Below are 25,158 nucleotides of genomic sequence, written 5' to 3'. Positions count from 1 at the left end.
CCAGGCAGTTCCCCTTGACTATTTCAAAGTTCAAATCTGAGGGGCGGGGGAAGAGACATGTTGAAAATGTGTAAGCTCAATTGTTGGCAGGTGGTATTTGTCTGTCTTGAAGTGGGCCAGGACTCATACTAGCAGCAGGGCTTTGGCAGCCCGACTCAATTGACCCTGCTTGAAAGATGGAGCTCAAAAACACGAACATCCTTAGCAGGGGATATTGATTTGCTGTCGCAAAGCAAGCTCATTTCAAAACTTGGAAGGCTAGCGAAAACTTTACCGAGATGTTTTTCACAACTCCTGTCAAACTCAGAAGTTAAAAAATATTACCTGCATCTTTGAACTCAGGGTAACTTACCCTGCCCTTTCTCTTACCATCTCTCCCCAGGTATCATATATTAATTATGAATTCTGGTGCTGACTAATGTTAACAATGCAGTGAAAATGAGACTACAGTGATGCAAGAGGAAGGTATCAGCACAAATGGGCGAAACCTAAATTTTGCATACACATAAAAACATTTAGAGGGGAAAAGCTAAGGTCCCATGCACACCATACATTTAAAGCACTCTTATGCCACTTAACAGTTATGGCCTCCCCACCACCAAAAAATTTAAATCCTGGGAACTGGAAAGAAACATCCTGAAAAAGGCATGGCTGGTTGACTGGCTAGAACCCTGAGCATGGCCACACTGTGTTGCAACATTTTGTTGCAGATCCCACTTGCCTACCTAATCTTGTTTTTTTGGCCTCCTGTTTCACCTGGAATTCCCTATCATGATCCTACCTAAACATGCCTAGCTTTGGAGAAACAGTAGAATGTAGATCCCAGACAACATGTTTATTTAGAATTCGTACTGAGCTGTATCTACAGTGTTGTAAGGAAGTTATATACCGCCAACTGTTTACTGAGCATTCATTGTGATTTGGTCATGAGGAGGTGCTACAACATCAATTGTCATCCTCCACTTTCCGTTGCATTTCCCCATCACTTTCCCTACCACAAAAAGTCCAATTTGAGGGCAATGTTAGTGGGTTTGTTGCGTGTCGAGGTCCCCAGGTCCACCCCAATAACTCACACATCACACAGAAATTTTTGTTTAAGATTTTTGGCATAATTTTGGCCACAACTTTATTAAAATACAAATTTGTGAGTGGTTGCGTAGGCATTGGTTGCGACTAGCTGCCCCCACCATGGGGGACAGTCTGACATTCCGCACGATGCGAAAGTCAGAATGGGGGAATACACTTGGGGGTTACGCGGAGCAGGGAACCTGCCCTCACCCCAAATGCAACCAGGAGCTCATTGCTATGGCCCGAGCCCCCTTGACAGAGTGGACAAGCAATAGTTAGCTCCCAATTCCTTTAACGGAATCCCTTGCAAAAGCAGCATTAGAGGGGCAGGCACAGCCAATCCATGCCCCTCAACCAACCAAACCATAAACCAATGCCTAACCGCGAACCTTACAAGTTGTGACGATTTGCTACGCAGTAGGCAAAAACCAAATGGCCCCAGCCAATCAGCCAGATGGACAAAATTCCTACCAGGCCCCCGCTCCAAAGCAGACGACCCCATGACAGGCATAGCAAGGTCAAAGCAAACAACCCTATTCTAGGGAGGGAGGGACGGGCAATCCAATGCACTGGCGAAAAGAGAAAGCCCTAGCCTCGTGCAAGGAGTTTTACTATTTCTGGCTGTCAATCAATAAATGGCAACATTAACTTCTTCCCAACAACAAAGGAAGCCCCAATCGCATCAGTGGCCAACGATCAATTAGCCCGCCCCCCAACTTTGGAGTGTCCTGGCAGCCCCCACCGCAACACGTGCTCTCCATGAAGGAGAACACGCTTTGTCGAAGAGCACCAAATCCGCTTTACTTGTGCAACTTGAATTTGCTAGTACATATTGAACTCCACCCACAAAATAGGAAACAAGTCCTTCCAACAAGCCTCTGTTGATATCAGATACTTCTGCACACTTTCATAGCTGTTGAAGAGCACTTATCTTCTGAGAGGTGAAGGAACCTTGTGTTAATGCTCTTCCACTTGAGGGATATGAATGCTGTGAAATCTCGACTTTCAAATGAAGCAGGAGTGGCGAATGCGAAATGTTTCCTGCAAGATGGGACATTAGCTGCTTTTGCTTGGTTCCATGGAAGTTGTTTATTGTGCGAAATTTAGAAGTTAATCCCCTGCTTTGTAGGACTGGGTGCAACATATTCTGCATTAGCAAATGTGCATAATTTCTGTTCTTCCCTCATCAGCTTTTAGGCCCTTTCTTTGAGTAGTGTTGGGGGAAGGGGGTGGAAATCCTATTTAATTGCAATTAAAGATTTCATGCCGAATGTTACAGAATTAATTACTTTCTCTGGTTTCCTATAAGGATGACTAACCCTTCCCCACCCCCCAAACTTTTGACAGGCAGCGTTCAGCTAGAAACTCGAGAGGGAATGCTAGGTAGCTATTTTAAACCTCGGGTGTGGGGAAATAGGCTTAGCCACCCTCAAACAGCTGTATCCGGACACGCTTTTGCACATTTATCATGCTAAGCTCTTCTTGATTCAGAAAACTTTCATTTTAAAAAAGGACCGGCAGTCTTGTTTCAATCTGTGCATACGCCTCACTCAGCTGCAACTCTAGAGAAGGTCTGTTGGCAGAAGGTTGACTCCATGAAATCACAGAGCTGGGATATAGTTGAAAGACAATGGATATAAAAGTAAGACACTGCACAGTTTTGTCAATTTAACATTCGGCTGTCCTTAATGTGCACATTCCTTATGTTATTGGGGTTGTTTGTTTTTTTAAAGATACAAAAAATATTGAGAGTGGGGAATCCCTGTTGTGATGAGAACGAAAGTGTGCATTATGAGATACATGCACAGATTAGAAATGGAAATCTATAGAAACGCCTACAGAAGTGGATTGGGTAAATAGTGTGTTAAAAATAAATGTGTGGAAAGAACTCCTGTTTCCAAAACAGATTAAAGAGAAATCTAAGTGTATCATCAAACATAAAAAGTGTCAAAATCATACAGAAGGTTCATATATATAATGAAGGAGAACAGAAGGAAGCCGTACATATTCCAGAAAAATGTGGGAGCAAGTCAAGAAAAAGCAAAGTAGAACAAAGGTATTCTTTTTTTAAAAAAAAACCTGTAAGTCACTGTTCCTTTAGTAAAGTATCTCAGAAGTTTATCGTTACATGTTTGCTACTCTGAAGTGTGCTGGGCTTTTTATACCTTACTTCTTCTTGATGAACACACATCTGTTCAGCTTTGTATACAAAAATCTATTATATAGTAAGATATTTTTTTTAAAGCAACAGTAATGTGGGTTTGTCAGGAACAAATATGGAATAGAAAGCCCAGCACATTTCAGCATACCAAACTTAATTCCTGTAAAAATCTGAGATGCTGTAATAAAGGAACAACAACATGGTGACAGAATGTTATGTAATGATTTGCTCCCTTTTCACACCTGTAGTGCCTCGCTCAGCAGTACTGACACATTGGCACCAAACTGGTCCCAATCTGATGGTACCTCCATCAGTCATAGGTTTCTCACTATATGTCCCCCCATCTGTCAGATTCCTTGGGGGCTTCTTCACAAACAGTTAGTTATCCGGTTCATCTGAAACAATCATTTCATAGTCAGCTAGACACAAAGATTCGGCCACTATATAATACACTTAATTTGTCACCTCCCTAATTTCACCACCAAAATCAAGACAAAGTAAACATTCCAGAGTCCCTGACCTTTTTCTTTACTTTTTTCCTTAGTATTTTGCTAAGCAAAACAAACAACTGTCTTCAGTTTTGACTATGCAACTTAAAGTAGATTTTAATTTAATTCCACAGAATCATTTTGAAAATTACAGTGTTTGAGGTACTTTTTCCTTGATTTGTTTGCCTCAGCAGGGCATTTCAGAGTGTTTTGCCACTGCCATTCCAATGCTGAGATTTGACCACTTTGTAGATCCTTTCTGCAATAAAATGTCACCTTCAGACCTATGTGGAGCTTCAGACTCATTCTGAGTTCATTTTCTCCTATTTTTATGCAAACTTTCCCCTAATATATGCATTTTTTTAAAAAAAATGGCTTGGGTGGCGAAGTGCATCACAAAATTCAGAGAAGTGCGAATTTCAAAGGCTACCTTTGATTTTATTCACATATTGTTTCAGAAAGGGCTGACTTGATAAATCCAGCTTTAAACAAGACCTGAATCAAATTTTTCCCCATCTCTACTCACACAGACATAGGATTGCATCTTTAAATTGTTTATAAAAATAGTCACACAGAGGGCAGAATAAGTGAATTGGACAGAAATAGAGGCACCCATGAGGTCTGAAGCCCATAGAGGGAGAGGCTGCTAGTTTTCCTTCCCTCCTCTTAATGAATTAGGATATGTTGCACCTGGAAGGCAGGCATATTTAACCAGAGCTCCTGTTAAGAGCAGGAGTGGAGACTCCTTTTTACATTGAGGGCCACATTCCTCTGTGTGCAGCCTCCCTGGGGCCACACACCAGTGTTGGGTGTGGTCAGAAGCCCAAAATGGGCACGGTAACAGGTGGGTCAAGTGATGGATGAGACTCTGACCTTTGTACAGTAGACTACCTTCCATCCTTGCAAAAGTCAGGTTTTTACACACACACACACACACCCTCCATCCTATCAAGAAAAGGGGATTCTTGCAATCCAAGAGCATTTCTAGCTAGCCTTTGGCCCTGCACGCCTAAGGCTTCCCACCACTGAGGGCTACCTGAAACCTGTTAAGTATCTGAGCTCTGGAGAGGAATGCCCACAACAAGAACTCCAGCAAGTCAGATCCACTGGTAAGGGATCACATTTGGAAGGCAATGGCTTTCTGTAAACTCTGCACTTCAGACGAGATCTACCAAATGTCAACTTTTCCTGGAATACAGTAGTTACCATAGCTATGGATAGTAACCATAGCAACTGAAGAACATATTATTTCATCAGTTGTTGGAAAGCTCTCCACTTATGATCCTGCATTTTGTATTCCCTGAAATAGTTTAGAGCCTGAGAAGATGGCAGGAATCTAAATGAGAACACATTTGCTTTATACTAAGTTGTAGGTGTAAATTAGTGATGGTGGCATCTTATGCATTTCCTATCATTCATAACACAAGCTTGTAACTGAAGTGCATGTCAAATGGAACAAGGAGCCTTATTCCAAACATATACTGTGTGTTTATTGGTAATGGCTTGAGTGTTGTGGTGTGGATGGGTTTGGTGTGTGTTTTGTGTTGTTGGTTTTTGTTGTTGTTGTTTTTTACAGCATGGGAATTCTGAAAGACAGCCCTCTAACAGAAGGTGTTTAATTAAAAAGAAGATCTCTATTGTATTGAAGCTATGGAAAGGATGGCAGTGAAACTGACTGGCTGACACAGTAGCCCTGTTTAGACATTATTCCCACAAATGTTCACAGCATGGGGGAAAGTGCACCAACTTCCATGTCTTCAGGAAAATATAAGGAATAGTCTCATGTGCATCTATGCACATGCATAGAATCTGGATGTGACATGGGCTAGTTGTGCACAGAGACTCCTATCAGATCTTCTGCCAAACCCTTGTAGGTTGGGGGTTGATCCAATGGTTGTAACGAGATGGAGGTAGGATTGGGGTCACTGTTCTGTTCCTTCTTATGTGCATTCAGTGAACGTATGGAGGGGAGCTACTGCATACTGTTAGCATGATGGCATGGATTATACATAAAAAGGGAGGGAGGAGCAGAGCAGTGGTGGAACATGGGGTCTTAAATTTCAGCAGTGCCTTGTGAGATGCCAAAATTAGGTGCCCCCCAGCAATTGCCTTTCATTCCACATCATAATCATGGTGCCTGATAGTATTCTATTCCTCCGCTGTGCAGATGTGTGAGATTATTGAGAGCCCCCTCTTCCTCAAGCTGAACCCCATGACGAAACACACGGATCTGCCTATCAGTGTCTCATCATCAATGGAGAGGCTACAATGCTGTTTGCTGAACTGATGTACACTCTGGCCACAGAGGAGGCCGAGCACATTGGGGTTGATCATGTGGCACGGATGACAGCGATGGGCAGTGGCGAGAACTCCACAGTGGCTGAGCATCTCATTGCCCAGCACAGTGCCATAAAGATGCTTCACCGCCTTGTCAAGCTCATCTTGGAGTATGTTAAAGCCTCGGAAGCAGGGGAGGTGCCCTTCAGCCACGAGATCTTGTGCGAGGCCTATGCTCTCTGCCATTGCCTGCCTATGCTGAGCACTGACAAGTTCAAAACAGATTTCTATGATCAATGCAATGACGTTGACCTCATGACATACCTTGGCACCATCACCAAGACCTGCAACACCGCAAACTGGCTGTACTTCCCTAAGTCCACGCCTGAGTAGTGAGCCCATGTCCTAAGCACACCCAGATCCATGAGGACAAGCAACCATCAGTTTGTTTATTGACAAAGCATGAACTTACAGTGCTGAAGTGCGCTAAGCTGGCCACATAGTGGCTAGGCAGCTGGCACCCCTCCCCAGGCTTGTGCTCTGAGCTGGACTGTTGGAGCAACAGTGTGGCCATGCTACAAACTTAAGTACCTTATTCTGATGGCATGAGCACAAGCACCTTGCAACTTCTCCTACATGAAAGTTGCTGCTGTGCTTGCCAACCCAACCTGGTGCTGGAAGAGAGTGAGGATGGTGGGATGCTGCCCACTGTCTTGGGCAACCCCAGCCAATGAAGGTATATGTCTGATAGTTAATCTTTATGGAGAAAATAAAGCAACTTCCATGGTGCTCCGGATACACACCAACTTCCATGGTGCTCCGGATACACACACACACAAACAATTCTAGCCTTTAGTCAGCTGTTCCCAGGTCTTTGCCCTGCAGAGCAGTTGCAGCAACAGTGGGACCATGACCCCCTCACCGGTTTATGTACCCTCGTCTGACAAGGCACATGCACACTACCTGAAGCATCTCCTACATGAAAGCAGCTGTTGCTCTTCCCTCTTCAACCCCTCCAGGTTCTAGAAGACAGTCGGGGGGGGGATGGCAGGGATTCAACTGGCTCATCCCTCACCTGAACAGTCTCTTCCTCTGCCTCCAACACAACCAGCAAGGCTCCCTCCACCTCAAACTGCTCTGAACCTCCCTCTGCCCTGTCTTCTAGGTGGCACCAAACCCCCCAAATTGCTGGTCCCCTCTCCTGGACCAATTTCCTGGCCCCTTGGCTCTACCACACACTCATCAGAGCCCTGATGCCACCATCCTCCCTTCAGGCACAATCTCACCCTCCACCCCAGGCATGTCCTGTTCTTCCTCTAGCTCTAGCTCCTTCCCCATATCCTGCCCCTCCTCCCCTGTATCCGAGTGTTCAGACCCCTCACCATCCTCCAACTCTGACTCCTGCTTCTTGGGAGGAACGAAACTCCATAAATGGTTACCCCTTTCTCCTGGATCAGCCTCTGGCCCTCCGACCTCATCCACCCACTCCTCTGCCTGTCTCTGAAAGCCCACAGAAGGGAGAACACCAGCAGGCAATGTGGATGGAGACAGAGGGAAGGAACTAACCACTGGTGACCCTTACATGGGCAGGGGACCTACAGGCAAGGTTTGGTGGAGGAATAGCATAGAGTAGACCAGGGGGTGATGAACCTGTGGTTCTTCAGATGTAGCAGGATGAAAATTCTCATAACTGTTGGCTGTGCTAGCTCAGGCTGATGGTTGTTGGAGTCACAAGAACATAAGAAGAGCATACAGCATAAGACCAGTGGGATCCATCTAGTCCAGCATCCTGTTCTCACAGAAGCCAACCAGATGCCCCATTGGGAAGCCCATAATTCTGATAGCACCAGGGAAGTTACAGGTTTCCCATGACTGGATCTGGCATTTAGCTGGGCTAGAGGAACTGGGATGAAGTGAAGGTGATAGAGTATTTTTTTTTAGGGCAATGGCAAGGGAGACAGGGAACTGAGGCCACTGATATCAATGCATAAGGTTAGAAGGGAGTGTGTGAAATGGTGGGTCTGGATATAAAAATATGCTTGACGTTGCCAAGAGATGTTGCCAAGAGATGGCTGGTGGTGGTGCTAAACCAAGAGGGACAAAGCTGGCAATGAAATAAACAAAGTAAGAAATTTTAAATATCACTTTGAATACACTAGCCAATTATTTCCCTGTGGGATGTAATTTCCGTTTTTCTGAATGAGAATTGTAAGTACCCTCAGCCGAGACAATGAGTTCCATTGGTTGTTGTGGCTAAAAACTAAGGCAAAGGAGAGAATGTGAGAGTGGAGTCACATGCCTGGAATCATTTTGACTGGGTGACGTGCTCAATATATTCTTTCCGTTGCTATAGCAATGACTTCCAGGAAGCTGGGCGATTCATTAATTCTCCCTATGAGAGGCAGAATTACCGTACTAATTTGTAAACACTAAAGGGTGCTGGGTTTTTGTTTTGTTTTTTGTTTTGTCATGTCATGGAGTAAGTGTAAGTCATTCAGGAAGCTTTTAAAGCTGGCTGAAGTAAACATCCAATCTAAATGAGGAAATATGACTAATCTCGTGACTTTCACATCACCTGTCCTGATGTGTCCCTCAGATCAAATATGTTTTAAGAACTATACAGTGGACACTCGGGTTGAGAACGTGATCCGTGTGGGATGCACGTTCGCAACCTGCAGCGTTAGCAACCGGCAGTGGCGCATCTGCGCATGTGCGGGTTGCAATTTGGCACTTCTGCGCATGTGCAAAGCGCGATTTAGCGCTTATGCGCATGCATGATTGCCGAAACCCGGACGTAACCCATTCTGGTACTTCCGGGTTTTGGCGGTCTGCAACCCGAAAAAAATGCAACCTGAAGCATCTGTAACCCGAGGTAAAACTGTATCTGATCGTACTCTATGATGGTCGAGTAATATGGAAACCTCAAGGATACTTGGGAGGAAGCTCTGATGTTGATGTTCCCCGTGCCATTTATGCCTCTCTCAGGACATGGGGTGATGCTACATTAAGAATTGTCCAGCTCTGAGGGCCTTCTGATGGTTCCCTTACTGTGAGAAGTTTACAGGGAACCAGGCAGAGGGCTTTTTTAGCATTGATGCCCTCCCTGTGGAATGCTTCCCATCAGATGCCAAGGAGCTAAACAACTACACAACTTTTAGAAGACATCTGAAGGCAACCTGTATCTGGAAGCTTTTATTATGTTTTATATGTGTTACCTAGAGTGGCTGGGACAACCTAGCCAGATGAGCAGGATATAAATTATAAAATTATTATTATTATTATTATTATTATTATTATTATTTAGACAGCCCTCTTAGAAGCCCAGCAGACTGATGGGCTTATTTGTGTGTGTTAATGGCAACGTGTCATTGCCATAATAATAGTGCATTAGTGGTGGATTGACACTGGACTGCCCACACATCATTCCAGTTTATTAGTTGTTCTGCAATGTTTTCCCAGTGTTGATCTACATTATTTCTGTGGGACAGGGCACTCTTGCACTATAATGCAACAGAAGTGGGATTAAAACAGCAACTGCTCAGAACGTTTGTGGTATGAAAGGTTACCACACTTCAGCAGGAAGTTAAGGAATGTGCGCACGTTCGAAATGAAAGGATGCATCTGCCCTGAAATTTTCGCAATCGCCAACAATATTAAAACTGCCCCAATACCACCACAAGCATAGATTATCATGAGTGCAAGATGAAAAGGATGTCTGAAGGGTGTCTTAGTCTGCTTCTGCAAAACAATAAGGCATGCGGTACCTCAAAGCACTAAAGATACAATCCTAACCTGGTAATCAGAGAAGCTTAGTGAAACTGCACAGCTATTGCCACACCCACAGCACCACCACTTGTCATCCCCCCCACCAGGTCAAAGGAACCTAGATTGGGTTCCCCTTCCCTAACTTTCAGCTCACTGGGCTAATCCAGTATCTTTCACCACCAGAGCTCCATCCCTTCCTGTCTCCTAAATGCCCCACTTCAGGGCTTTAGGCTACCTAACACCACCAGCAGCTTTGCCCATTAGGGATTTCATTGGGCAGAATGTGGATTTCCACAGCAGCAGGCCCTCCATTCTAGCAGAGCCTTCCCACTGGAGAGCCCAATACAGCCAAGGAGAGCTAAGCAGAGAGGCACCTTCACCTCTTCCAAAATCCCCCCTGTGCAGTGAGTTGGGGTTTGGATTGCTCTGTCACATGTTTATTATAGCACAAGCTTTTGAGGACTACAGTATCCTTCACTGGAAGTTTTAAATGATATCCTAAGTTGGCAGGGGTATGTTAACACACATGTGTGAGTTTGCAGGGGACGGCATCAGGGTGCAAGCAGTGAGTTCAGAGGAAATGAAATGTGAGCGTGCGCACACATCTAAGACCGTGAAAATTGCATCCCAGCTTTGGTGTATGGATGATAATTACAGTGATCAGACCCCAAGCACTGTGGATGGTAACAAAAAACATCCTGGTATGGAAAAGCTAATTAATATTTGCCATTTTCCCCAACTGGATATAGTATCACATTTCTGGAGTGGGATATACGCCATTGTCTACCAGAAAATACTGTACCCATCTGCATTTTACACAGAACAAACAGGTCAGTCACCAGCCAAAAGAATCTATGTGCATAGAGGTCAACGTGCAAAGGCTTCTTAGCATTAGATGTCCAAGGCTGGGTGGAGTCATGGGACACCAGAGGTGGGGCCAGATATGCAGCTCCAGGAGCCCTTTGTACATTCTCTTCCCCTTTGTGCAAGTTAACTCATGAAGGAGGACCTAACTTCATGAGCAGACATGCACATGATCCACTGCAAATCAATATCTCACAGTTCTCCAGCAGGTGTAAATGGACTGCATTGTAAAACCATCCAATAAATGTAATGTCACTGATTGTGTATTGTTTTTATCATCTCAGAATTAGAGTGAGAGAACACATTCCACAAAATCCAATCTGAAGTTTTATTTCCTTAAACGAAGAGCTCATGGGGCCATATTAATCTTAGGTCTCTGAAATCCTGAGGCAAATAGAAGCCATTAGTTGTCAAACTGACAATGTCAGCATTTTCTCTTCCCTGAAAGCAATATTTCAGAGTATTAAGAGAGCATCACTTATCTATCACAGTGGATTTCTTCAATGTAAGTGGGTATAGGATTGGAGCCCATCAGTATACAGGTGAAGATATAGAGAGGGAGGGGCATATAGCAAATGACAAAATTGTCCATTAACACACTGCTATTACATTCCAGCACTGTTTTGAATGTTTAAGAATTATATGTCCTGAATCTAAGCAAGGCATCTAAAAGAAGCGTAGCACTGTGTTTCATGGGTGTAAATGTGCAAGAACAGTTTTTTGCAATGTGCTATATTCATTTTTATAGAGATCCTATTTAGCCCTTGCGCTCTCATAACTCAGTGCAATTTACACAGCAGGCAACTGATTTGTCTGACAAATTTCTGATTTGTTCACTCTGCTGGGGCCCACAATAAATTGTTTGAAAATGCTAAGTAAAAAAAGGAAGGAGTAACAGATGCTGTGCTAAACAGAGAGATGATTGATGAACACTACATAGTTGAATGTTTTGAAGTTAGACTTCTTTTTTTTGCATCCTGAGAGTGTCTGGGTGGAGACGCAAATCTTCCTGCTTCATATTCTTGGCTCATGTTGCTCTCCTTGTTGTCTTCAGATTTATCGCCTCTTCTGACTTACCAGTATTTATCTCATTACTGAATTTCTAGTTTCATGGTGGTGCTGAGTAGCTAAATGGTAAGCTCTCACAATAAACTAATGGTGTAATTCAGACTCATTACACTCCTCAGATGACTAATTACCCTCATGTGACTCTTTTGGCTTAGAAAGGGGAGTGTCTCACTAGTTCATAAATTTTGCTGAACTCTAGGCTGAAAATAAATCCTCAGCGCCAAGTTCCTAACAGAGATGCTTGAGAAATTCAACTTCTGTAAATTCCAATGCAAATGCCATTGATCCTTATCTCCCAGACAAATATGTGGCTCAGAAAGAAATTATCCTTCAAATGTCTCAGTTCTCTGAATCTCATGATCTGCTTCTTGGCTCAAAGTATGAACTAAAAGGCACTCAAGATTGATACTTGGGGATAAAATTCATTAATGCTGCAGTAGTATGGTTCCTCAGAGGCCATCTCAGAGGCTATAGGATAGCTCTTCTGTTCCACTCTGATGTTGGAGAGGGAGATCCGATATTGCACTCTCCTACTCCACTGCTGCCAAAGCTTCAGTGCTGGTATGGTGAAAAAGAGGTTGTTTCAGGGCAGATAAGGGACAGGGCAGGCAAGGAATATTTAGAGACATTCAGGAGTGTGGCTAAACCTTTCCATCTCCTTTCCTCTCCTTAGAAACACTGGGAGGGAAAACATTTAAAAACTTGGGCAAAACTTAACAGAGTCGTGCCTGGCTCCTTCATTATACAGTTTCCGGTGAATGCTGAAGACACATCTATGTACCTTGGCTTTTCACACTTGTGGTGTACAGTTTCAGGACCCTCCTTCTGTTGTGCTTGTAATGTGCTTTAAACTGCTTTTAATGCTATGTTTTAATTGTTGCAACCCACCCTTGGGGTGAAGTGTGGGCAATTAATAATAGTAATAATACATAATCAATGAAATAGATGAGGCTACTTTCAAACATGTTACAGAAGTTCCGGGCAGCATTTGAGTGTTGTTGTGATGAAGCCTTGTTGCTATTTGTTCTTTTTATATTAAAATATGCACTCTCTTAAAAGGAGCCATCCCGGAACATCTCACATGCCAAAATGAAAAGCAGCAACCCTCACAATTACCTCCTGTTGTCAGGACATCTTGAATCAGCAAGCTATGACCTCATCATGCTGAATATCATGACAAAGTCAAAGGTGTTTTCCTGAACGCCCTGACCCATTATAATAGCGTCGGCTCAATGCCTGCTGTGCTCAGCTAACAAGCGAGGAAACCTGGTAAGAGCATACTGAGTGCAAACGGAGGAAATGGGAGTGGAATGCATTTGGAGTCATTCAGAATGCTCCAGTGCTCTTTGGAAGCTTTTCTGATCTGAAGGAGTTCGTTTCATGTGGGTGTAACTTTGGTACAGTGTGCCATCCATGCAAAAGTAGTCACATTTCACACACACACACACACAAACACATCAGCAAAGCTGTGAACTGAAGCTAGATATTCATAGCATCTCAAATATGTGTTTGAACTACCAGCAGTGAATACTTGGACTAGCGCAAGACCCCTTGGGGTTCACACATGTCAGGTGTAGGCATTCAGCTGTCCTGGCTCTTAATAAAAGCCCTGGATCTTGGAAACCCCCTAAGACATGTTAACTTCAGTCACTCAGAACCAATTAATACATATAGGAGAAACACCATCCTAGGAGGAGTGTATCGGTTCAGGTAGCAGGTGAGCCATGCAATGTTTTCATGCTTGCCCACCTCAGATACTCCCTGCAAGTGCAATGCTGATACAAGAGGTTGGGTGCTTTAAGAACACAGCATGGAGTGTTCCAATATGCAGTCAACCCTTGCAGCCAGAAGAGGGCAAGTCCTAGGGAAACTGTACCATGTGCTTTTCTTGAACAGTGTGTGCTGATGTCAGGGATGAGTTCTCCCCCCACCCCAAAACGCCTTCCTTTCCCAGTGGCATGTGCTGTATTTATGGTCAAATGCAATTGTGCAGAACAGGAAGAATATGGACACACCTTGCAAGGAGGAGAAAGAGACACTATTTAGCTGGTTTGTTGGAGCTTCATAACACTTGTGTTTCTAATTGTCCTAAACAGGCTCAGAATACTTCACCAATCCAAGGTTAACTACAAGACATGAGCTCATCTTTTCAGACTCTCTTGATGGCAAAGTTAGCCATGAACCACCACCATCCATGTTTCCATGTTATTAAGAAAGGTCACCTATGGTTAGGATAACTTTTGATCCTACAGAATTTAAAACAGTGTCCCAGAGAAAATGCCATAAATGTGTATGGCTTATTGCCAAATAAGTTGGCTTTGGGTGCTAGTTTTTGGTACGGTTTGTAAAATGCAATCTGATACGGGCATTTGAATTCAAGAGGGTAGGAATTAATTAACATTTCTTTTCATGTCTTACCACTGAAAAGGGAGTTATTGCATTGGTCTGCAGGAGCTGTGTGTGTTTCGAAAGTTTTATATTATTCCAAAGTTGCTGTCTATTCTTTGTACAAATAGCTGGGATAAAGAACCATGATGAGGAATGAAAGGGGGGCAGGAAATCAGGAGATATGAGCAAAGGTTTGGAAGTCATCCCCTCTTGTTTCACTGTCAGTGATCACATAAGGGTATAATGCCATGATAGAAACGCATTACAGTATATTAACATTCTACTATATTAACATTCTACTAAATGTTAGAAGAGTTGTGGTGAGAGAGGAACGTGTTTACATCTGTAGTGGCCATGCTCGAAAGTAATCAGATATTGGGGTAGATCTTGAGTTTAATCCTATACAAGTCTATTCATTAAGTTCAGTGGGACTTAGACCCAGCAGCTTGAGCCTCCAGTCATAACACCACCTACCTGGGAGTAGGCCCCATTTAATTCAGTGGCACCTACTTTTGAGTAGACATGGTTAGGATTGCATTGTTTGTTACAAAGTTCAATGATGAATATACAATTCTCTTGAACCCATTTGTGGATTTGTTGGGTTACTTGGAGAAAGAGAAGTTTCAAGTGCACCAAAGGAAATCGTAGACCTTCAGGGGAAGGGGCAGAACACATGCTTTCATGCAGACGATACCAGGTTCAATCCCTGACAACTCCAGGCACGATAGGGAATATACTCCCTGTCTGAAACCCCAGAGAACTGATGTCAGACAGTGTAGCCAAATGATTTGTGCCATTTAGAGTTCGTTTGTACTCAGATTTAAGGGCGAGTTCTAGGAAAATTGGTTCCCATTTCAAGTATATGTTGAACTCGGGAAGGGGATGTGTTAAAGGCCTGGTAGATTCCTTCCGGTGTTTACAATGACACTCACAAAAAACATAAGCCAAATTTAAAACATGTTCAGAAAGCCAACACATAATTTGTAATATATTGTGTACAACACTTTCAAAAGTTTCATCTCTGGTCACTCAATAAAAATAATAATTATGAGAAAAATTGTGGTGAAATGAATGGTTAATGAAGTGTTCGTTAATGTATTGCTTTTTTAATGAAAAAATAAACCTTCAAATGGGAAAGTAGCTTAAAAGAAGCCAGGAAAAACATTTTTAAAGATTCCATTCAGCAGGTCATATGCATTAAATTGGAGGCATTTTTAACACACAACCAAGCAAAGAAAACAGAATACGTCTTTAAAATTATTGCTATATTTAGCAGGTTGTTAACATCACCAACATGCATATTTTCTGTGAATTCATATTTAATACAAATATTTTAAAATACCAGATCTGAAAATGCTAACCATTTTAATAACTGACCTTTCCCCCAAAATATAGTCCTTTGGCATAGCAAACAATATTTTCAGAATTATAATAAATGCATATTTTAGGCTGCCATCCTATACTTCTTTATCTGGGAGCAAGTTCCATTGAACTCCATGGGACTTACTTCTGCGTAGACATTAATAATAATTTGTTTCTTATACCTCGCCCATCTGACTGGATTACCTCAACCACTCTGTGCGGCTTCCGACAAAATATAAAGGGACAAAACAAAACTGTTAATTCCTCCAATATTCTACACTGATTACTCCTAGCAATTATTTTAGGGCATTTTCATTTTCATTTTCAATTTGATCTACCAGTTTGTACAGGGGAAATGAAAAAGAAACCAGCTCTTCAGAAAAGATTCTAAATACTAATCAGGCTACTGAAACTACATTTATGCTACTTTGTCAGATGCATCATAAAACATTACTATATTATTAATCATAATATTGTTTAAGTAAGGCAAGAGTTTTGAAAGAATTTAAATAGTGTATTTCTCTTATATGATTAAAACCAGATGGTCTGGCCACCTTATTGTTCTGATATCACTACATACAAAGCAATGTCAATACACAACAAAACATCCTCTAAGGATGGAATCACACTGGAGGAAGCTGTGATCTAGAATTTACTTGGTCAATCATACCACATGATGTCACAATAGGAGAGCACTGACTATTTACACAGTGGTTTGATTGGCAAGAATGGTTTGAGTGTAAACAATGGTGAGTCAAGTGCCTTGAGAAATGCATTGACCAGCTTGTTCTTACCTAGAAAAGTTGTTGTTAATTCTTGTTGCAGACTTAAAGTGAGCTAAGAACAACACACAAGGCTCTTGTTTTTAAGATAAAAACACCTATTTTGTTGCACGTGGCAGTTTCAAGTATGTACGAACGTATATTCATTTGCCACATGAGCTACATTAAATTGCACAGTAATATTATGCCTCAGGAAATAGATATTTTTTTGATCGTATGCCTAGATCTTACAGAGCTCTATAGAGTACGATGAATATTTAGTGCTTGAAAAGGCATTGTATCTAGTGATGGAAACAAAATAATTGAGAATATATTATATAGAAGTGATTTGATAAATCCGTTTAGCTATACTTTACAACTATAACTTACAATAAAAAAAGCAAACTATTCCCCCACCCCTCTTGACTTAAGAGATTGTTTGAACTTATATGCAGCATCATGGACCATGCTTGAAGATACAGGTTAGTGGGTGACGAAGGGACAAACTGCATGTAACCTGAACTGCACAGTTCTGCCCTGAATGCAGCTCCCCCAAACAAATACACCACTTGTCAGCATGGAGGCCCCAATCCAGACCATAGCATGTGATTTAACCCTTTCTCACCCACTGCTGTCTGTATCTGGATCAAGGTCCTTCTGCCTGCAGTTTGCACTGCATGAGAAGCTCCCACTAGTTTCTTAGGAGTCATTTTTGTTTGGTTATTTTGCCATGCAAATTACAAATGATAATGATGATCACAGGTTTATGCTTTCCCAGAAATGTCTGTTTCCCTCTAGGCTGATAACGACAGGTGCTATATGGAACATCGAGGTACGCTAACAGATCATTGCCAGTTTTTGGCACTTTGATAAAAGAGAGGTTCATTGATGAAAGGAAGAGCCAAGTCCTAAGAACAAAAGAAAAGCTCTGCTGGATCTGAACCAAAGACCCATTTAGCATCCTGTACTCACAGTGGCCAACCAGATTTCTCTGTGACACCTGCAACCAGGATGCAAGGGCAACAGCACTCTCTTACATATTTTACCCCTTCTGTTAGGAGTATTTTTAGGTTTGGAAATATTGCAAGATGCGAAATTGAAAATATTAGTTTTTCATCCACGTACGCTCATTTAGTCTTTTGATTGTCCTCTAGGTTTTATAGCATGGGAATTCAGTTTAGTATGCATCTCTCTAATCTCAATACTTCAAAAGATCATTTGAACAGGCAACAGCCATATTGTGACTGAGAAGATGCTCCTCGGTTTCTTCTTTGAAGTGAGTGACCCGTCTGCCTCACCATTCCTTATCAGCAGCGGGGGTGGGGGCGGGGGCTGAAAGGCCTTTCATCCTTGGTACTCATTGTCCAGATTATACACACATACACACACCTGAGTGATTCTGGAGGCTTTGTTCCTCCATCAAATTAAGTTTCCCTGTCATACAGAACTCTTTTCAACAACTTTTCATCCTGTAGTTCAGCGATGTATATACTCTGATAATTTACCAGCAGTTCCTTGTATCTTTTTAAAAGTTATTATTTCTAGTTACATGTACTTATGCTTATGCTTTGCAGCATTAGATTATAGTTTACAAAGTTTGGGGTGGTGCTTGGTTTGTTTGTTTTTTAAAAATCCAAGTAACATTTCTTTGTTAGTTCCAATCCATCGCTAGTGCTTACTTAAATTAAACAAAAGATTTACAATGATTTGCTCTTTAATTCCATAATAGCCTACAGTTGTGTATCAGCGAATCACTAGGAATTACTCAACCGAAGGAAAAGAATAATTTCAGATATTAATTGCATGCTTAACTATCCCTCTGGCATTGATGGGTCTGAGGTGCTTAACTTTGGCTGGATCATGTCCACTGTATTGAAACATAGCATGTAGTGCAATAGGAGGAACCTTACCTTAAAAACTGTTACTTTGGCTCAAAAATACTATATATATAATCTCATCTGAGTGCAATTGTACATTAGAGGACCAGTGTCTCATTGCAGAGCTTGAACCATGAGGCTAATAGATTTGACATTTGAGTACATCAGAGTGTCTATAAATTGTCAGTTAACAAGGTTTCTCTTTTCACACCGAGTCAACCTTGACTAAATTGTTGTTTGTGATCAGTGGCGAGGGCTTGCTTTTCATCCTGTCGACTGCATCATTTGAGCTGTCCTGGAAGAAAACTCTTGCTGTACAAATTGTCACAATAATTCGTTTGTATTCTCGTCTAAAATTCTGGTTCAAAAGTCCATAGATGATAGCATTAAGGCAGCTGTTGAAGTATGCCATGTAGTAACTGGAAACAAACAACCACTCTGGAATTCGGGGAATTATTGTTTCTGGGTTGACAGCCACTGCAAGGCCTATAAAATTCAAAGGAGCCCAGCAGACAGCAAAGAGTACAAACACCACAAACATGGTGACAAAGTTCCTAAAGTCATGTGGCTTTAGTTTGGGTTTGTTGTCGGGTTTAACTCTCCTCCGTACCTGAATGACCAGGATCCATATCCTCAAGTAGCAAAATGTAACTATGGCTATTGGGAGCATGAAATGGAAAAACACAACAGCTATTGTGTATGCTGAGCTCACCGACTGGGAGAAGGTGCATGAGAAGATCCTGGCATCATACTGAAGCGACCCAACAAAAAGATTGGGCACAATGGCAACAAATGTCAGGACCCAAATAAGGATGACATAGCACAAAGAGTTCTTGTCGCTGTACAGCTTGTCATACTTGAGGCTGTGGCAGATGTAGCAATATCGGTTAATTGCAATTCCAGTAATGTTGAATATGGATCCAATAACACTCAGGCCCATAAGAAACCCACTGATCTGGCAGTGGATGTATCCCAGGTTCCATCCGTTGTGAAAGATAGATGTCAGGACCAGAGGGTATGGGTAGATTGCCACAACCAGGTCAGCGATGGCTAGGCTGACAACGAAGACATTGCCTGAAAATGAAGCATACAGAAATTGATAAATTAACAACGGTAGGGTTTGTTTTAACCAAAGCACATTCCAGTTGACCTCCCAACTTCATACATCTATCTAACAGCTTTCGCACACAACAGAAATAGCACATTGCCTACATCCATAGCTAAGTGAGGGGTTAAAATCTGAAAGGGATACAGTGGGCTGTTCCACTTTGGACTGCAGGTGAGAGGGTAGGGTATCATTTTGAATGTTCCCATATATTATAAACTCACTGAGGGGGGTGGAATAGTTCACTCCTTGCTGTGCTAGTTTGCTATTTGCAAGGAATTGGGTGTTTCTTCCTTTTACTTTTTGGATGTGGTTGTTTTTACAAAGAAGTACATTAAAAAAAATCCTCACCACCACCTTTGCTGCAGTCTGAAGCCACCATGCCCATACCACGTTCCCCACCACTTTGCCCCCTCCCTCTTGGTAACTGGCAACCAATGTCAGGTTAGCTATGGCACACTGTCTGCTCTGCCCTGCCAACAACTACAGGTCTGAAGTCATAAAATATTTGTACCACCCTGTTCTGATATATGTGTAGATCCAGCCTGAGATGTTCAATTTCTAAGAATAGAATAAGTTCATAGAACCAGAGAATCATATTGCTAGAAGCGGACTTGTAGGCCATCTAGACAACCCCACTGCTCAGTGCAAGGAATCCAGTTCTAGAGCTTCTGCACCAACTTCAGCTTGAAAACACCCAAGCAAGGGAGAACCCACACCATCCCTCTAGGTAACTAGTCCCATTACTGAACTATGCTGACAACCAACTAGACTCTTCTATCTTATTTAAGCTCATTAGATCTAGCCCTGCGCTTTGATGCAGTAGGAAACAAGTTCTTGTCCTCTTCTATTGACAGCCCTTCAGGTATGTGAAGGGTGCTATCATGTCTTCCTTACTCCTCCAGGCTAAACATATCCAATACCTTTGACCTTTCCTCACAGGATGTGTTTTCTATGCTGGTGTCTAAATCCACAGTAGTAGGATGAGGAAGAAAAATCACAGGGAAGTGAGGCGGGGTGGGTCTCTTGTACAGGCAACTCCCACCACTCTTCATCAACCAGCCAGTCTCTATCACACACCAAAATTCATCTCTAGCTGCAAGTAGCTATTCCTAACTAGTTGTGCATAGCTGTGCATAGCTAGTTGTATCAGAATGCAATCTAAACCCGGGAGTAAGCTCCACTGAACATAATGGGCTTTACTTCTGAGCAAGCATGCAAAGGACTGCCCTCTCAGGTGTGCATCCAATGAAAAGCAATGCAATGCAGAGAGATGTCAGCAATTGCAAGGCCCCCAGTATCCACATTGCCAGCCAGCCTCTGGCTCAGCTGGTTGCACACAGCTCTGCATGACTGGAGCTTGGTCAGGGCACCAGCCTTCAAGCTCACCCTCTGAAATGGCACTCCAGCCATGAAGAGATAAGGAAACACTGTATGAACTCCACACCTACTCTAGGGAAGTTTTATTCATTTTACAGTTGATATCCTCTTCCTCAGATGTGGAATGCCTATTTTAGAATCCAGGTTCTATATATAAACCTGACTTGTATCAAAAATTCCATGTGCATATTAAATTTTAATTATCTGACAGGGGCCTTTGGGATTGACTCCTGATTAACAAATTAAATCTGGTGCTGCAGGTGGCCTTGCAAGAGAATGTGAATGGCTTCAAACTCAAGCATTCAAGCACGTGTCTTCCAACATATCTCCCGATCTAAAAATAGGTCTTACATGTTACATTATTTAGCAATTTTCACAAGGCTCTATTTTTGTTGCTCAGCTGGGAGAGTTGTACAGCAGTCACGTTAGTGGGCAGCAGAGTGACTGCTTGGCAGAAGGTACAAGTGGAACTTGCCAGTCATGTAGGAGGGGACCCAGATAGCCTTGAGGGCAGACTGCTCCAGACAAAAGCCTTCTAACAAGACTTGACTAGCTGCTAAAGCCTGACCATCAAGCTAAAAATGAGGCCAGAAGGGCTGCTCATGAGATACCCCAACATTCAAGATCCCTAGAATCCTAAGAGTCCTCCCCACACACCCCATTGCACACACCCCAACCCAGCCCACCCTTATATACTGGTACACGTTGAAGATATTCCCTTCTTTCTTTTTGAAACGTTACACTGGGATTGTGAACAGATTACAGGGAGTGCCATTTGATAAAAGACCAGTCTTGAGCAAAGCATGATCCCCTTGGGTCCCCTTGAGTAAAAAGGGATTAGATGTTGCACAATCATGCAGGTGTTGGGTTTTAGAGACTTTGCTGAGGATTTATTTAGTGTGCTGTTGGGAGTAAATATTAGGGTTGGAAAGGAAGTTGATTATGCAAGTCTAGTTATGGGAAAACTTTATAAACATGAGTTAAATCAAAGCCACACGTCTGATCGTTTTCCTACAAAGACTCTTGTAATTTTGCAAAGCGTTGACCACCATTCTTCCTAGGGAAAAATATATTGCATCTTAAGTTGAATAAGGTCCAGAATGTTAGGTTTGGAAGAAACTATGGGCTAAAATGCATTTTGAATTCTCTGCTGCCTTGAGAAGGCTTCAGATGCCAGGAACTGCTGGCAATATATTACCACTCATTTCAATACCTTCAATAATCACTGACGAACAGCACAATGTAATTGCAGTCTGGCAGATATTTGAAGTACTGTGTGCTGTGTAAACTTTAATCTGTTATGATATTTAAGATGAATAGTTTCTTGTCTTTCTCAGTTTATCTCAGCTAATCATTTTGGAAGTGTGTTGAGAATTTCACAGCTGTGTTGATTTTCATTTTTGTCACCAATATGGAGGCATCCAATGCTAAGAAGTCAACATTGTGTTTGTTCTCAGTACGGCTTAAAACATGTGATGTTCACACACACACACACACACACACACACACACACACACACCATCCTCATACCTATATTGCTCAGGAATTCTAAAAACCAAAGAAATCAGTGCAGTTTTGAAATAAGCAGCTTAAATCAGTGAAGTTGTGAAAGGTTCAGTCTGCCTTCTTACATCCAACCATAGAGGACAACTTGCTCCTTGTTCTCAAGATCCACCATGAAAAATGTGGTTATGATATCTTAAGGTACCCAAATGCAAGGCAAACAGACAACTTTCTAAAATATGTGGTAGATAATACACACCATACTTTAAGATCACAGTTAGGCTGAGTAAGAAGAGTACATTATAGCTTTATTTTTCTGCCATTTGTCCAACAAAAACACTCCTTCAGGTGTTTCCCCACTCACAGCAAAAGATAAAGATAGATAGTAGATATTCTGCAATAGACAAGTTTACAAAACATGCCATGCTTTGGAATCCCTGGAAGAGTATGCACTTGCAATTCTGTTCTCGCCTACATGCATTCAACAGTGCTTGTGAATAAATCTTGTGCACTACTAAATGTATGCACAGAGGTTCTCCATGCCCAGCTTGGGAACTGGAAAAAGCTGAGAGCCTTCCTTTATTCCATAGAAACTTCTCCTACTTTGTGAATACTTCTTTATAGGAAAGCCTAAAGAACTCTCAAAAGGTTGCTGTTTCAGTGTACAATTGTTCCAGTACTCAAGAGCAGTATATTTCCATTTCCCATTGGACAAATCTGATATTATTCTAATTCAAGGTGAACATATTGTTCTAAGTCAAGGCGCACAAGGTGCGTTTCCTCACATTCACATTATTATCTTCAGCATTCCTCCCTCGCTCTCTTCCTCAGTGACAGTTTTAGTTTGTTACCCCTCAAGGGGTAAGGCCAGTGCTTGTTTGCATAACTGAATAATGCATTCTGTACATTTGATGATACTGCATAAATATCAAAAAATCTTGTAACTGATGTATCTGTTGGAAGTGGAACTTCAGGGATCATTCAGTTTGCAGCTTAAGGGTTAATCTGGTTGTCAGTGAGCAAACTGGTCAAAAGGAGGTGGGGTGGAGGTGTTTCTTAGCAACCAGGGAGGTAGCATGATTCTTAGTGAGGTAGCTGTGAGTGCTTGTGTATGTGTCTGGGAGCTTTACTCTGAATATTTAGTTGATTCTAACCCAGTTCTCAACAAGGCCTGCCCCTAAAAGACTAAACCCCTCTGTTTCTTTCTCTTCAAGTCAAACACTGTTTTGTTTAGTTTGCTCTGTGAAATGTTGCCAGAATTCCTCTCTGGGGTCCATTTGCTTTAATTAAGTGATTCTGCTAACTGTATCATCATTCCTATTAAACACAACTCAAACAAAGCCATAATCCACACACAATATAACAAGGCAATTCTCTATACAGTGGAGAGGAAAGACTTGAGAAATCAGGTAAGCACTGGAACAATCCCCTTGTGTAAGCATTGGAACTACCCAGACAAAAACCACTACCACCATTCCTAGCCATGAAAAAATGGTTTCCATCAGCTAAATCATGGCATTGGTTTTGCCTCAGTGATGTTACTAGGCTATCCTAGACTCACTGCTTCTGTAACTTGGAGAAAAATAGCCTGCATTGCAGGTGGAGCTGTGGGTTAAACCACAGAGCCTAGGACTTGCCGATCAGAAGGTAGGCGGTTCGAATCCCTGTGACGGGGTGAGCTCCCGTTGCTCGGTCCCTGCTCCTGCCAACATAGCAGTTCGAAAGCACATCAAAGTGCAAGTAGATAAATAGGTACCGCTCCAGCGGGAAGGTAAATGGCGTTTCCATGCACTGCTCTGGTTTGCCAGAAGCGGCTTAGTCATGCTGGCCACATGACCCGAAAGCTGTACACCAGCTCCCTCGGCCAATAAAGTGAGATGAGTGCTGCAACCCCACAGTCGGTCACGACTGGACCTAATGGTCAGGAGTCCCTTTACCTTTACTATTGCTCAGCAAGGAGAGATTTGCTTGCCAAGCACCCCTCTTTCCAGCCCCCTACCAGGAATAGACAGACCCATTCCCAGTCAATCACAGTTCTGCATCAGAATTTGACTAATTCTATCCTAACACATTTTCATGTGGATTTTGTGAAGTAGAGTACTACTATCATTATGCATGATAGTAGTCAACCACGCCTGTGCAAATGCCTATATTAATTGTTCTTGTGATTGTTATTAATAACAACAATAGTTGCTAGCATGATCTGTACACCTCTCTAGTTTCTTGTACTAGAAACTGCTGTCCGTAGTGCTCTGAAAATGCTTTCTATATACGGTGGTCAGTGGTATGGAAAATTTGTCTTACCAGAAAACGTTGATGGAACTGGATATGCATAGCCTGGATACGAGATAACTGAAGGGACATGTGCAAGGGCTGTCACATCCAAGAGGGCAAAGATTTATTCTCTGCAACCATGAAAAGCAAGATTAAATCTAAAGGGTTAAAGTTACATGGGGATGAATTCTGGCTAAACTTTAGGAGAAACCTATTGATGGTAAGTGCAGTACAGCAATGGAGTCAATGACTATAGAAGTCAACCCAACTCTGAGCTGGTGGTGGCCACAAAATACACTGTGCACCTTTAGTTAAGGCTGTGTGCAGCAAACCGTGAATTTCATTGCTCCTGCTTCAATAAGCAAAGCAGGATCAGCCAGTTTGTCTCTCAAAATAAATACAAGTAGAAAAATGCAAGGGGGAGAATGCCTTTGAACATAAACTGAAGGGCTATATATAGACAGCTAAAGATAGTTTCATTTTAAATATTCAGTAAGAACACAGTTGTTCTCCCTCTGAACCTTCGCTTTAAGTTCACCATCCTTTTTTTAGATACACATGTAGAGTCTCCAGACCTGCTTTATTATTTAAGAAGATCTAACAAAGCAGAAAAACAACAAGGAAATTCTCCACTTAAGGAGCTAAAAATAGAAAGAACGCACCAACAGGAAAAAATATGGGATAATTAACTCTGTGTATAAATTGAAGACAATCTAGGTCTGAACTTTTTATGTAATTGAAATCTGTAAGTAATTGTGACATGTGGGACAATAGTTCCAAAGTTCCACCTGCTACTATCGACTGGCAATGCATTTTG

At 42.2% G+C, this 25,158-nt stretch overlaps 1 protein-coding gene and 1 long non-coding RNA gene across 3 annotated transcripts in view; one reads left to right on the top strand and one right to left on the bottom strand.

The window, feature by feature from the left end:
- The window catches only part of LOC309349743, a 65,051-nt gene that overhangs the window by 22,762 nt on the left and 17,131 nt on the right, over window positions 1–25,158 (top strand). The gene's annotated exons all lie outside the window — the stretch shown is intronic.
- Window positions 17,809–25,158, bottom strand: part of MTNR1A (melatonin receptor 1A) — an 86,437-nt gene continuing 79,087 nt past the window's right edge. For both annotated transcript variants that reach the window (XM_081875917.1, XM_081875916.1), the window contains one exon: window positions 17,809–19,153. In XM_081875917.1, the coding sequence (XP_081732043.1) occupies window positions 18,285–19,153 (869 nt within the window). In that variant the 3' untranslated portion in view covers window positions 17,809–18,284. The remainder of the gene's footprint in view (window positions 19,154–25,158) is intronic.

Source organism: Podarcis erhardii (assembly GCF_964252035.2).
Source record: "Podarcis erhardii genome assembly, chromosome: 9".
NCBI lineage: Eukaryota > Metazoa > Chordata > Lepidosauria > Squamata > Lacertidae > Podarcis > Podarcis erhardii.
The sequence above is the reverse complement of the archived record's forward strand: the minus strand, read 5'-3'. Positions and strand labels throughout refer to the sequence as shown.